Genomic DNA, 15,291 nt, shown 5'->3' with positions numbered 1-15,291 from the left:
ATTAGTGGCTACTTTGTATCCTGACATAATCTAGCCAGATAATTTATAATACTGGATTAATGTTATATATGTCAACAGATCATGTAACAAGTGTTTCTTTACTACACAGGTCTAAGTGGTTACAATGTCAAGGAAGGGTTAGCTATAATTGATCCAGGAATTGGTGTTATGCAATATTGCTTGAAACGTGATTGATTTTGATTTACAAACCAGATATTGTTGTCCAATCAGAGGTTAATACTATCTAGGTGTATGCTAATAACAACTTTTTCATCTCTGGAAATTTACATAATTTGAGCAAGATCAAAGTGTATGGGATATATTCCCGTATTTTCAGTCTGGTCCGTGGTTCACCCAATGAGTCAATTGTGACATTATATCTCGACACAAATATCAGCATGTAATGTTTTTATAATATCTGGTACAAATTTCGTACTGTAATGTGAATATTACATCTTGCTTATAAACAGTTGTGTGTGTGTGTATATATATATATATATATATATATATATATATATATCTATCTATAGTCAGGTCCATAAATATTGGGACATCGACATCATTCTTATATTTTGTGCTCTATACACCACCACAATGGATTTGAAATGAAACAAGCAATATGTACTTTAAGTGCAGACTTTCCGCTTTAATTTGAGGGTATTTACCTCCAAATCAGGTGAACGGTTTAGGATTTACAATGGTTTCTATATGTGCCTCACACTTTTTAAGGGACCAAAAGCAATGGGACAAACTAAACAATCCTATATCAAACTTTTAAAACTTTGTTGCAAATCCTTTGCAGTCAATTACAGCCTTAAGTCTGGAACGCATAGACATCACCAGATGCTGGGTTTCATCCCTGGTGATGCTCTGCCAGGCCTCTACTGCAAATGTCTTCAGTTCCTGCTTGTTCTTGGGGGCATTTTCCCTTCAGTTTTGTCTTCATCAAGTGAAATGCATGCTCATTCGGATTCAGGTCAGGTTATTGACTTGGCCATTGCATAGCATTCCACATATTTGCCTTAAAAAACTCTTCGGTTGCTTTCGCATTATTGCTTTGGGTCATTGTCCATCTGCACTGTGAAGCGCCTTCCGAAGAGTTCTGAAGCATTTGACTGAATATGAGCAGATAATATTGCCCGAAACACTTCAGAATTCATCCTGCTGCTTTTGTCAGCAGTCACATTATCAATAAATACAAGGGAACCAGTCCCATCGGCAGCCATACATGCCCACGCCATGACACTACCACAACCATGCTTCACTAATGAGGTGGTATGTTTTGGATCATGAGAAGTTCCATTCCTTCTCCATACTCTTCTCTTACCATCACTCTGGTACAAATTGATCTTTGTCTCATTTGTCGATAGGACGTTGTTCCAGAACTGTAAAGGCTTTTTTAGATGTTGTTTGGCAATCTCTAATTTGGTCTTCCTGTTTTTGTAGCTCACCAATGGTTTACATCTTGTGGTGAATCCTCTATATTCCCTCTTGTGAAGTCTTCTCTTGATTGTAGACTTTGACACATATACACTTACCTCCTGGAGAGTGTTCTTGATCTGGGCAACTGCTGTGAAGGGGTTTTTCTTCACCAGGGAAATAATTCTTCTGTCATCCACCACAGTTGTTTTCCGTGGTCTTCCGGGTCTATTGATGTTGCTGAGCTCTCCGGTGCATTCTTTCTTTTTAAGAATGTTCCAAACAGTTGATTTGGCCACAACTAATGTTTTTGCTATCTCTCGGATGGGTTTGTTTTGATTTTTCAGCCTAATGATGGCTTGCTTCACTGATAGTTGCAGCTCTTTGGATCTCATATTGAGGGTCGACAGCAACAGATTCCAAATGCAAATGTCACACCTGGAATCTACTCCTAACCTTTTACCTGCTTAATTGATAATGAAATAACGAGGGAATAGCCCACTCCTGTCCATGAAATAGCTTTTGAGTTGATTGTCCCAATACTTTTGGTCCCTTAAAAAGTGGGAGGCACATATAGAAACTGTTGTAATTCCTACACCGTTCACCTGATTTGGATGTAAATACCCCCAAATTAAAGCGGAAAGTCTGCAGTTAAAGCACATATTGTTTGTTTCATTTCAAATCCACTGTGGTGATGTATAGAGCCCAAAATATGAGAATTGTGTCGATGTCCCAATATTTATGGACCTGACTGTGTGTGTGTGTATATATATATATATATATATATATATATATATATATATACTATCACATTGGGAGATCACTACTGAACACACAGGACTGTGCCACTATCTTTGGTGGATTCTCCCATTGGTTGGTTGGAAATTTAATAGTTTTAGTAGGATTGTTTTTCAATTAGGATTCCCATCTTTTATGGACCCATAGATATTGGGAATAGAGGTCTGGTTGATCTTTAAAACTGTGCGAATAATTTGAATTCTAAATGGTATGGTGGGCCTGACCATTTCACAGATTGTCAGTATCTGAATTGATTGTATAGCTTCTGTGACCATCCCTCTGAAGAAGTCCTATGTGGACGAAACACGTCAGGGTTGAGGAGATTAATACTACCCTTCATCTCACTTATGGCACAATTTTAACTGTGTATATGAAAGGGTTATCTCTGTTTGTGTAAATGTGCTTTTAATAAATTGTCATTTATGATCATATGTGGTCAATGTTATTGCTGGTAATAATTGGAAAGTGACGTTAGCGCCTCCTGATTCACTGTTTGGTGATTGATATATATATATATATATATAGATATATATATAGATAGATAGATACATATATATATATATATATATATATTATATAATACGTATACCACATCAGACAAGCAGCGGCACTCGGAGACTTTGTATCAGTGAAAAACGAGTAACAAATTTATTCCATGTCACAGCAAGGCCTTGCTGTGACATGGAATAAATTTGTTACTCGTTTTTCACTGATACAAAGTCTCCGAGTGCCGCTGCTTGTCTGATGTGGTATACGTATTCAATATTTGCAGAAGGCACCGGAGCCATATAGCACAGAAGGTTGAGTGCCGGTCCAAAGGACAATATATATTATATAATATATATCTGTGTGTATATTACACACACACACACACACACATTTGTGCGGAAAGGAATTTAGGGGTGGGGATTTGCACCCCCCTCTTTGTCTGTTGTTTGTCTGTGACCCCTCCCCCTTCCGGCACCTGATATACAATTATCTCCAGGTATGATTGAGCAGCTTCCAAATTGTTTGTCTGCTTGTGTGCAAGAGACATTGAATGGGGGCAGCATTTGGAAGGCATGCTGTTCCTTGTAGTGCCAATGGGAGATCCTGGGGGTGGCTCCCGGGTAAGTTAGCTCTCTGTCTGGAAGCGTTTTAATAATAGCCTTTATCATGAGGCCTACTGTGACAAATTACATGGCCCTATGTGGGCACTGCGATTATGTAGGTTAGGACTGCTGTAACAGAGAAGCCGTGAACTGGCCAGCAGCTAAACATGTGTTTGCAAACATTTGTGACTAATTCTCTGAATTTTATTACCAGATAGGTTCAGGGATGGTTACAGGTAATTTTCAGTGTGCGGAAGGGAATTTAGGGGTGGGGATTTGCACCCCCCCCCCCTTTGTCTGTTGTTTGTCTGTGACCCCTCCCCTTTCCAGCACCTGATATACAATTATCTCCAGGTATGATTGAGCAGCTTCCAAATTGTTTGTCTGCTTTTACACACACACATTTACAATAAAAGTTATGTTTTAATGCAATAGAGATTTTTTAGACATCGTAGGCTCTGGATGATCTATATAAGAGTGCCCCCAAAATATAGTCTTCTTTTTCTCTTTCTTGCTATTGGTAACCATTGCGCAAGTTCTCCCCTTATACATGTTGCACCAGGTAACCACTTATAGCATTGGGGGAGGAAGGAGGAGAGAAAAGAGAGTGTGAGTGTGTGTGTGGTCCGTTTCTGGAAACCTGGTGACTGACTGCTGCGGACAGGTATAGCGTTGCATTGAGCAGGATTTGCACACTACAGGGGAGGTGCGGCCAGCAGGACGCTACCGGGTAAGGGTCAAACCTTACACTATTCACTCCACTCAGCTGGTGGCCGCTAATTGCGATAGCGCGTGCCTGCCCACTGTTACAACCCCGCTGCACTTACAAGCAAAATGAGGAGGGGGTGTTTGGATTCCGGTGCCGCTCCCAAGAGCTGCTGCCCTAGGCACGTGCCTAGTGGGAAATCCGGCACTGGAAGTGAGAGTGCTATCTATCTGAGAACTATACCTATAACAAGCTATAATATACATAACTATAATAAGCTGTAATATAAGGTAGAAATCTTAGAAAAAAACGAGGGAAACATCAAAGAGAAAGTGACAGTTTAAGCGGAGGACAATAAAGGTGTTAAAGATAAAAGGATAATAGAAAGACATACAGAGAATAATAGGGCAGGAGACGCAGTAAAAAGAAAAGAAAATGAGGGTTGAGAAGCGAGAGAAGAGAGACACAGAGAGATGGCGGTACTGTATGTACTAAATGGAAAATGCGGTAAACTCCCGTTTACAGCATTTTCCTAATGTACTAACTCCCGGCCGGCAGGTCAGCGCCGCAGCCCTTGGATGGGGGGGGGACAGCCTCGGGCTTCACCCCTGGCCCTTGGGTGGATGGAGGGGGGGGACCCCTTGATTGAAGGGGTTCCCACTCCTCCAGGGTACCCCGGCCAGGGGTGACTAGTTGGGTATTTAATGCCACGGCTGCAGGGCGCTGTATAAAAGTGACCCCCAGCTGTGGCATTATCTGTCCAGCTAGTGGAGCCCGGTGCTGGTTTTAAAAATACGGGGGACCCCTACGCTTTTTGTCCCCCATATTTTTGGAACCAGGACCAGGCGCAGGGCCAGGTGCTGGTTGATTAAATATGGGGGAACCCCTGACAATTTTTTCCCCATATTTTTTCAATCAGAACCGGCTCAAAGAGCCCGAGGCTGGTTTGGCTTAGGAGGGGGGACCCCACGCAATTTTTTTAAAGAAAATAAACACTTTCCCACCCCTTCCCACTGAAAAACATGCACGGATCTCATGGATCCGTGCATGCCTATCCAATCACGGTAAAAAAAAGCAGGTCTGTTTTTTTTTTGAGCACTTTTTCACGAATTGTATTTCAGCACGGCAGTGTTTGGCTATTGTCGGCAGTGTTTGTGATTTGCACTTTTTAGTAAATGACCGATTTCTACCAAATTGCAGTATTTGACCGATGGTGTATTGATTCGTAATTTTTTCCTAGGACTTCCAAAATATTACGAATGCCCTCATCACTGCCGAGATTTTTGCTTAGTAAATTCCCGAGATGACACTTTGAAGAAAAAACGGCATCTCGGTCAAAATCGGGACCATAGTAAATATACCCCAATGGGTTAGCGAGCATTAACTTGGCCTGTTTTATTGAATAGCTCCAGCCGTGAAATCCGGAGCTATTTCCTGAGCAGCAAACCCCGATCTCAGTAGAATCACCCCCCTCCTCCTCCATTGTTCAAGCAATAGTAGTATAACTGCAGGATATATTGTCGGCTGTCTTACTGGTGATTTTCATAAATGGTTCATTACTTTATGTTGTCAACAAATTGGTTAACATCTGACGTGCAAAGTACTAGAAAAAGACAAGATACTTACAATTAATAACACCAGACATGCTGACATTAGTGATGAATGTTCAACTTGATAACTATCACCTTCAATAATTAGACCCTGTGAAAAATCAATTTATGTTAGGTAACTGTAAACAAGAGACAGCTCCTTGTGAGGTCCTAAAATACACCTTAAGCTAAGTGATCAAAGATTCTCATAATATAAAACATTTTACTTGCAGCTATGTGTACCATATGGTCTCAATGGGCAGCTGCCCAAGGGCCCCAGGAGTATAAGGACCCTTGGCTCATAGTTGAGGGTCCCCTTTTTCCAGGAGTACCAGAGTTTTGAAAATCGTCCCTGGGGAACCGGAGACATACAACTTCAAAGCAGTGGTCCCCATTTGAGCCTGTTAATTGCTCTTCCCAACCAGACATCTCGGGTTCTGTCTGAGTTTTTTTGCAGGTATACTCAAAAGCTGGGACTCTCCCCTTTCAGTGGACACTGGCAGCTTGTACCTACTATGCCCAGAACCAGAGATAGCAGCCTTCCAGCAGCTGGTCCCTGCTCCAGCTCCACATGCCTGGTATGCAGTTTTATATTTTTGTTGGTGGATTGCTCTGGCTCTTGAACTCTGATCCCCAAGTCCCCAATACCTCCTTAAAGGTGAGGTTTTTATTCCATTGAAAGGTAAGAAATCTATTTCCAGGGACTGGAGATATCTGCCCTCCCATTGGAAAATGATGAATATTTAGCCCACTCCACTATCTACTCCTCCCCTGAGTATTAAACACCACCTACCACCCTGAAAGTCATGTACCAGGGCCTTTTCATTCAGCCCAATGCCCCATTCTACAGTTCAGTGTTCTCCCTCCTGCCCCATCTCCCACCATCTGTGCAGTAAAGGAGTAATTAGCAGAAATTAACTTCTCCAAGTTCTACATGCTGAGCGGAAGATAGAACACACCCTGCCACCTGTGGGACATCAAAGCTGCTGCACCCCCCACCCCTACCGCTGGAGAATAGGTAGGGGCCCCAGTGCATTGCTCTGTCCCGGGGCCTACACTGATGTTAAGGCCCTGATGTGTACAACAGTTATTCATCACATTTATTTAGCAAATAGAAACGGTCATTATACTTTGTTACTATACTTTCAGTTACGTCTCAGTGTTGGAAAACTCCAAAACAAGTATGTCTGTACTGTACCTTTATTTTAAGCTGATGCATGGCCACATTATACATTTATCTACAGCCAAGTGTGGGATAAAACCCAGGAAAATAGGACAGCTAGGAGGCAGGTCTATACGTACCATCAACTAAAAGTAGGTATACTGTACACATGGCCAGATTAAGGGTAGTGGGGGTCCAGGGCAACAAATGTGTTGGGGCCCCACAAATAAAATTTACTCTGCACCCCACTACTGTCACTACTTTGCCCACTAGGGGCGCAGGAGAGAGAGTGAGGGGAGTGAGACAAAGAGGGTGTCAGGGACAGAGAGAAAAAGAGCAGAGATCAAGGAAGAGAGAAATATAGTATCAGGAAGAAAGAGAGATGAGCAATATAGAGTAAGAGGGTGTCATGGAGAAATAAGAGTGAGAAGGAGAGAGAGGGTATCAGGGAAAGTAAGAGGGAGGGTCAGGGAGAGAGAAAAAGGGTGTTAGGAAAGGAGAGGGAATGAGAGAGAGGGGACAGTAAGAGAGGGGGTGTCAGGGAGAGAAGGAAAGAGGAGCAATAGAGAGAGAGGGTGATGGAGAAAGAGAGGGAGGAGAGAGAAAGAGAAAGAGAGAGGGTGTGTGGTAGAGAGAGGGGGAAAGAAAAAGGAGATCAAGAGAGGGAGAGAGACATTGTGTCAGGAACAGAGGGGGAGTGAGCGGGAAAGAGACAGAGGGTGTCAGGGAGAGAGAGTGTGGGAGCAAGAGAAACAGTGTGTCAGGGAGAGAGAAAGGGGAGAGACAGTGAGAGGGAGCGAGCGTTAGGGAGAGAAAAAGGGTGTCAAGGAGAGAGAGCATGTCAGGGTGAGAAAGAGGAAGAAACCAAGAGAGGGAGAGAGCAAGAGAGAGAGAGAGAGAGAGAGAGAGAGAGAGAGAGGGGAGCATGGGGGAGGGGGAGCGAGTGGCAGAGAGAGAGAGTGTCTGGGAGGAATATAAAGAGACAGAGTAAGGGGGGAGCAAGAGAGGTATAGACAAAGAGTGGGAGATAGAGACAGAGGGGAGCAATAGGGAGAGAGAGAGGGGAGAGAGGGAGTCAGCGGGAGAGACAGAATGGAGAGAGCGTCAAGGAGAGAGATAGAGAGAATGACAGCGAGTCAGAGAGAGAGAGAATGAGAAAAATAGAGGGAGAAAGAGAGGAGCAAGAGAGAGAAGAAGAAGAGAGAGGGGAGAGATATATAGAGAGAGGGAGGGAGGGAGGAAGGGATAGGGAGAGCCACTACATATTACAGACAGTCTGGCTAGGCTTCAGCACAGGTTTCTGATGGGGTCGGGCACATCACGACATTAGGCCTCACCCATTTTCCACCTGGGTATAGCGGCACTCCAGTGCCCTGTTTCCAGGAGCTGGCCAGGTGGGGGTAGAGTGGGCTATGCCAGGGCAATATATGCCACAGTGTGGGGACACTCAATGTGTGGGGGCCCCTGGACACCCACTACATTTCCCCCACCTATAAACTAGCCCTGACTGCACATCATCCCCACAGATACACTTTTATCCACATCTAAATGTAATATCTCTGACGCAGGTCTATACCGTCACTTACTGCTATGTGTAGAACAGCTATGAGTTAGGTCTTTACAGCTATATGTAGGACAGCTGAGAGGCAGGTCTATACCTTCACCTACAGCGATGAGTAGGACAGCTATGAAGCAGGTATATCCCTTCACCTACAGCTATGTGTAGGGCAGCTATGAGGCACATCTATTCCTTCCACTACAGCTATGAAGCAGGTCTATACCCTTATTTAAAGTTAGGTGTAGGAAAGCTCCTAGACATGACTAAAAGTCCATATTTTCAATCACATCTAGGTGTAAGACCTCTCCCGTGCAGGTTTACGAGTACACTCATTCAATATTTTGTCTTTAACTACATGCAGAATTCTGATATGGAGTGGCAGCAGCTGACAGAATCTTACCTGTCAAGCTACCGGCTGCTGCTCTTCAAGCTTGTTGATGAACTGGAAGTGTGGTGTTAGGCTATGCTGTCACAGCCTGGCACCAAGCTGTTCTTGATCTACACAAGGTAAAAAGTGAGGTGTTGGAGAGGAGTGTGCTCTGTTCTGACCTGTCTCCTATCTTCTCAGTAGAGCCGGCCAGGTACCCTTACCAAGATGGCCACCGGGAAGGTTACTGCACATGAGCGCACCCACACATGGCACTGTGTTGAGAGTCGCAGTGCTGCACGGTACTCATATGTATGAGTACCTGTTACCACTGTTACTACAATTACATGGTTGTACCACCGCTGCATCTCTTATTGCTGTTCCACAATAAACCTGCAAGCCTTGTTAAGGGTTACTGTGTGGCCTAAACTCCATTTCACATTCCTATTGTTAACCTTCTAGGTTTTATACCAATAGGATATGTTAACACGTGGGTGGGCATCTTCAATGGAGATAGGAGCCCGTCAGAAGAGGAGTGCATGTCTATAACACCATGACGGCACGCACTCTCAGGCAGGACTGTACCTTCATCTACTGCTAGGTTTTGGACAAAATCACTAAATGCAAACTCTAGCTCTTCATGTATTATTCCATAAAAATGAATTTGACAGTTACTCATCTCATGTTTATGCCACTGAATTTAAAAAATGTAACATATACTGAAAATATCACTTACAATTGTAGATATCAATTCAATTAAAGCACTGTGTGGGAACAAGAACATATAGTAGATTGATGGTGTAGGGCCTCTGGAGGGATGGTCAATTTCTGCAAGCATCAAGGGTGCTAAAGATGTCTGTCAGAAGAGAAAAACAGTGACATTTGTAAAGAGAACTGAATGCAACTGAGATGTATCACAAAGCAGCCTCTAATAGAAATAGAGTGCAAATAACAATAACCTTACAGTTACACGTCAGGACTTGTGTCTGGACTCTGGAGACTACTAACTCATGTCATTATGGTAAATCTGTGGCCAAATGTACTGAGGTGTTTTTATTTATTTATTTATTTTAAATTAAAGTCTGTTTATTGTAAAGCAATAAAAAAAACATAGAAAGTCACATTAAAGCAAAAGGAGATTACAAAAAAACAAAGATGGTGTCATTTAATATTGGGACATAGGACCTGATTTAGACCTGATCGCTCCTCTGCGAAATTGCAGAGGTTTGCGATCAGATAGTCGCCGCCCAGACAGAGTGAATAACCGCCCCGTGCAAGTCTGCGTACACTGTGCGAAAAGCTTTGCATATGGCGGTCAGCTGCAAATCCGTTCGCAACTCACTCACCAACTAATGATTTTTCCAGTCTGTGCAGTTGTGTGCAGCTCAGGACCTACTCCTACAGTGTGATAGAATCAGGCTGATCGGGGGCCAGAGCTGACGTCACCCTCCCTGAAAATGCTTGGGAACGCCTGCGCTTTTACTGATACTCCCAGAAAACGACCAGTTACCACCCCCAAAGGTTCCCTTCCTGTCAATCAACTTTTGTACGCCTGGCGATCAAAAAAGTTGCTGAATTCTTTTGCAGTTTGGCCTCACATGTGCACATTACGATCCATACGCACGTGCAATCGATCGATAATCGCCCGCCTTCCAAATGTGCACAACATCGATCAGGTCTGAATCAGGCCCATAGTATTCTAAAGCATTGCAGTAGTTTTTGTAATGTACTGAACAGAAAACAAAAATAAACATTCAACCACAAAACAAACACAAAGGCCCTCATTCCGAGTTGTTCGCTCGCTAGCTGCTTTTAGCAACATTGCACACGCTAGGCCGCCGCCCTCTGGGAGTGTATCTTAGCTTAGCAGAATAGCGAATGAAAAATTAGCAAAACTGCTACTAAATAATTCTTAGCAGTTTCTGAGTTGCTCCAGACCTACTCACAGATTGCGATCAGCTCAGTCCGTTTAGTTCCTTGTTTGACGTCACAAACACGTCCTGCGTTCGACCAGCCACTCCCCCGTTTCTCCAGACACTCACGCGTTTTTCCCTGACACACCTGCGTTTTTTTTGCAAACGCCGGGAAACCGCTGAGTTGCCGCCCAGAAACGCCCCTTTCCTGTCAATCATTTACCGAACAGCAGTGCGACTGAAAAGCGCAGGAGAAGCAACAGCAAAACTACTAAGTTTTGAGTTAAATAACTAAGCGCATGCGCCCTGTGTGCCTTGCGCATGCGCAATTTGCAACAAATTACAGCATAGTGAAAATTGGCAAAGAGCAAACAACTCAGAATGACCCCCAAAGGGCGGTAACCTATTAGCAGCAGTACTTTACTGCTTGACAAAACGATAATTAGGAGCGCTTGTGTATATATATTATGTGTAGAACGCACATACCTGTTAAAAAAGAAAAGGGTTATTTTGAATGTTACAGCTCTTTTGTGATTAATTGGTGGAACGGAGATAATTAGCGGTATAATTAGCAGTGTATCCGTGTTGTTATGGACAGTCTCTATATGCGGGTAATACTTTCCCTACTGTCCCTAACTGTACCTCTTGCGGCTTGATGTTCCAGCCTGTCCGGCCGCCGCAGTTGTAACAGGTCCCGTCTTTGCTGCTGCTCCGGCCGCTTCGGCTTGGTTTCCCCGTGCGGCTTTTAATTCCCGAGCGTGTCAGCGTTTGCATGCACTGGCAGGGCTCCTCCGTCCTCCGTCCTTCACCGTGACTTCTCCAACGCGTTTAGGGTTCAACAAACCCTTTAACTAGGATAGTGTTCATTCTAGCACCCTGCACCTTTCAAAACCTGTGCAGCTCCACTTTCGTGCCTGGGGTGTCACTCTCTGCTCTGGTGCTTCTCAGCACACACAGGTCTGTATCACAGCACTGAGTTACAGATCAGAGTGTGCGGAGAAGCACTACAGCAGAGAGTGACACCCCTGGCAGGAAAGAGGAACTGCACAGGTTTTGAAAGGTGCAGGGTGCTAGAATGAACACTACTAGGATACTATTAGTTTGTATAAACTTCCTTTATAGTTAAAAAACTTTATTATTTTTAAATAAAAACAGGAAATGTTAATAAAGGAAGTTATAAATAAAAAGCAACCATGTGCCCTTGTATAGCCTATGAGGCAAATAAAATCAATTGTGGTATGGCGTTCAATAAAAATAATATAATGTACTAAATGAAAATTGTATTGGGTATTGGTCTAATAATGTTAATTTTCTAATAGGAAGGCATTGACATCTATTTCAACATTTAGTCCTTCCGGTTGTAAGGTTCTCATATGGTATATCCATTTGGTTTCCTTTTTTCTCAATTCAAGGCTTATATCTCCTCCTCTCCAATTTTTAAATAACTTTTGGATCCCTATAAACTTCAAGCTTGATGGGTCACTATTGTGACAATCTTTATAGTGTTTGGAAACACTGTGTGTGTCCAGTCCCTTGTATATATTATATATGTGCTCAGAGATTCTGACTCGCAGTTTTTTCTTAGTCTGTCCAATATACTGGAATCCACATGGACAATAAAGAAGATAGATGACTCCTTCTGAGTCACACGTGATTCTTTCTCTAATTTTGTATATCGTTTCGGTTATATTGGACATAAATTCAGAAATTGGTTTTGTGGATTTGTTTCCAGTAATCTTGCAAGGACGGCAACACAAACAGTGGAAGTTGCCTTTTTTCTCCTCTTGATTTCTTGTTTCCATCTGTATATAACTTTTAACTAAATTTTGCTTCAAGTTTCTGGCCTTTCTGTAGATAATCTGTGGCTTGTCTTTTATGTATGGTTTTAGTTGTTTATCTAGCTGTAGAATATGCCAATGTTTCTGTAGTATTGATTCAAACTGAACGTGCTGACTGTTGAATTGTGTTATAAACATTGTCTTATTGTCAAAATTGTTAGTTTTCTGTTTGTATTGATACATTGTTCTTCTGTCCATATTGGCAATGTGTTCAATTTCAGTTTGTAGTTCTTCTTCTTTATAACCTTTATCAGTAAATTTATTTTTCATGGTTTGACATTGTTGCTGATAAGTTTCTCGATGCATACAATTCCTCCTAAGCCTTCTGAACTGTCCATTGGGAATATTTTTAAGCCAATTGGTATGATGATTACTGGTACGGCTGAGTGGCAATAATACACTCAGCCGTTCCAGTAATCATCATACCAATTGGCTTAAAGAAGAAGAACTACAAACTGAAATTGAACACATTGCCAATATGGACAGAAGAACAATGTATCAATATAAACAGAAAACTAACAATTTTGACAATAAGACAATGTTTATAACACAATTCAACAGTCAGCACGTTCAGTTTGAATCAATACTACAGAAACATTGGCATATTCTACAGCTAGATAAACAACTAAAACCATACATAAAAGACAAGCCACAGATTATCTACAGAAAGGCCAGAAACTTGAAGCAAAATTTAGTTAAAAGTTATATACAGATGGAAACAAGAAATCAAGAGGAGAAAAAAGGCAACTTCCACTGTTTGTGTTGCCGTCCTTGCAAGATTACTGGAAACAAATCCACAAAACCAATTTCTGAATTTATGTCCAATATAACCAAAAAGATATACAAAATTAGAGAAAGAATCACGTGTGACTCAGAAGGAGTCATCTATCTTCTTTATTGTCCATGTGGATTCCAGTATATTGGACAGACTAAGAGAAAACTGCGAGTCAGAATCTCTGAGCACATATATAATATATACAAGGGACTGGACACACACAGTGTTTCCAAACACTATAAAGATTGTCACAATAGTGACCCATCAAGCTTGAAGTTTATAGGGATCCAAAAGTTATTTAAAAATTGGAGAGGAGGAGATATAAGCCTTGAATTGAGAAAAAAGGAAACCAAATGGATATACCATATGAGAACCTTACAACCGGAAGGACTAAATGTTGAAATAGATGTCAATGCCTTCCTATTAGAAAATTAACATTATTAGACCAATACCCAATACAATTTTCATTTAGTACATTATACTATTTTTATTGAACGCCATACCACAATTGATTTTATTTGCCTCATAGGCTATACAAGGGCACATGGTTGCCGCTTTTTATTTATAACTTCCTTTATTAACATTTCCTGTTTTTAATTAAAAATAATAAAAGTTTTTTAACTATAAAGGAAGTTTATACAAACTAATAGTATCCTAGTTGAACCCTAAACGCGTTGGAGAAGTCACGGTGAAGGACGGAGGACGGAGGAGCCCTGCCAGTGCATGCAAACGCTGACACGCTCGGTATTTAAAAGCCGCACGGGGAAACCAAGCCGAAGCGGCCGGAGCAGCAGCAAAGACGGGACCTGTTACAACTGCGGCGGCCGGACAGGCTGGAACATCAAGCCGTAACAGGTACAGTTAGGGACAGTAGGGAAAGTATTACCCACATATAGAGACTGTCCATAACAACACGGATACACTGCTAATTATACCGCTAATTATCTCCATTCCACCAATTAATCACAAAAGAGCTGTAACATTCAAAATAACCCTTTTCTTTTTTAACAGGTATGTGCGTTCTACACATAATATATATACACAAGCGCTCCTAATTATCGTTTTGTCATATAGTTTATTATTATATGGAGCTGCTGACATAATAAATACAAGCGCGGCAATTTTTTCCAATATCAGTACTTTACTGCTGCCAATAGGATCGCCAGAGGTGATCCTATTAACCCTGATGCCGGCTTCCTTTTTTTTACCAATGCCGGCACTCATCGGGGATTAATTTGCGATAAGTGGCCACCGAAGCTGCGATAACACATGCGATCAGGTACTTAACCCTGCCCCATGTGTTTTTGTGCAATCGCGGGGTCCAATTTCAGACGATCCAAACAACCTCTAATTTGATACCGCAATAATGACCATTAGTCATACATCAGGTTATCCATCCATTTTGATCGGCCAATGCGACATCGGGGCTAATAGGATACCGCCCAAAATCTGTTACAAAAGTGTAATACAACTCAATAATAGAAGTGATAAACCAGAGCCGTGTACCACTGTAGCCAAAGAATTGTAAAAATGCTAGAAGATAAATGCCGGTTACACGCGAGACGGTGGGCGAGACTGGAAAGCCAGGAAATTCACATTATGTAAGCTGCCATAACAAAAACCGCTCTGGGCCAAATGTAATAGAGTGAGAGTTTCAGAAAGTGAGAGATTTGGTAAAGTTTTTTTTAAAGTGGCAATCATTTACACATCAAAACCAGGTTGATCTTGCTGTGTAAATTATTGCCACTTTAAAAAAAAAAAAAAATGCAAAACCTTACCAAATCTCTCACTTTTTGACACTCTCACATTATTACATTTGGCCCTCTGTGTTTTCAATCACTTTCCTTGTGAACTGATAAACTATCAATGTAGACACCCTATTTCTTATGTAATGCCAGAACCCCTTATTCTTCTAACCATTCGCCTCTCATGGTAAAGGATCCCCATCATTTCTCCACTCACATAGGGTAGGATGTAGAATTCCAATGTTTCATGATTATCTGTTTGGCTACTGTAACCATGACAGCTCATAGCGGAATCAGTGGGCCTAGGTACTCAGAGTAAATCTTATTTAA

General features: G+C 42.0%; 1 protein-coding gene across 2 annotated transcripts in view; it reads right to left on the bottom strand.

The window, feature by feature from the left end:
- LOC135056124 (ABC-type organic anion transporter ABCA8-like) overlaps positions 1-15,291 on the bottom strand; it is a 380,977-nt gene that overhangs the window by 48,896 nt on the left and 316,790 nt on the right. For both annotated transcript variants that reach the window (XM_063960911.1, XM_063960912.1), the window contains exons 26-27: positions 9,427-9,546; positions 5,641-5,715 (exon numbers count right to left, since the gene is read on the bottom strand). In XM_063960911.1, coding sequence (XP_063816981.1) covers positions 5,641-5,715; positions 9,427-9,546 — 195 coding nt within the window. The remainder of the gene's footprint in view (positions 1-5,640; positions 5,716-9,426; positions 9,547-15,291) is intronic.

Source organism: Pseudophryne corroboree, chromosome 3 (genome assembly GCF_028390025.1).
Source record: "Pseudophryne corroboree isolate aPseCor3 chromosome 3, aPseCor3.hap2, whole genome shotgun sequence".
In the NCBI taxonomy this organism is placed as follows: domain Eukaryota; kingdom Metazoa; phylum Chordata; class Amphibia; order Anura; family Myobatrachidae; genus Pseudophryne; species Pseudophryne corroboree.
The sequence above is the reverse complement of the archived record's forward strand: the minus strand, read 5'-3'. Positions and strand labels throughout refer to the sequence as shown.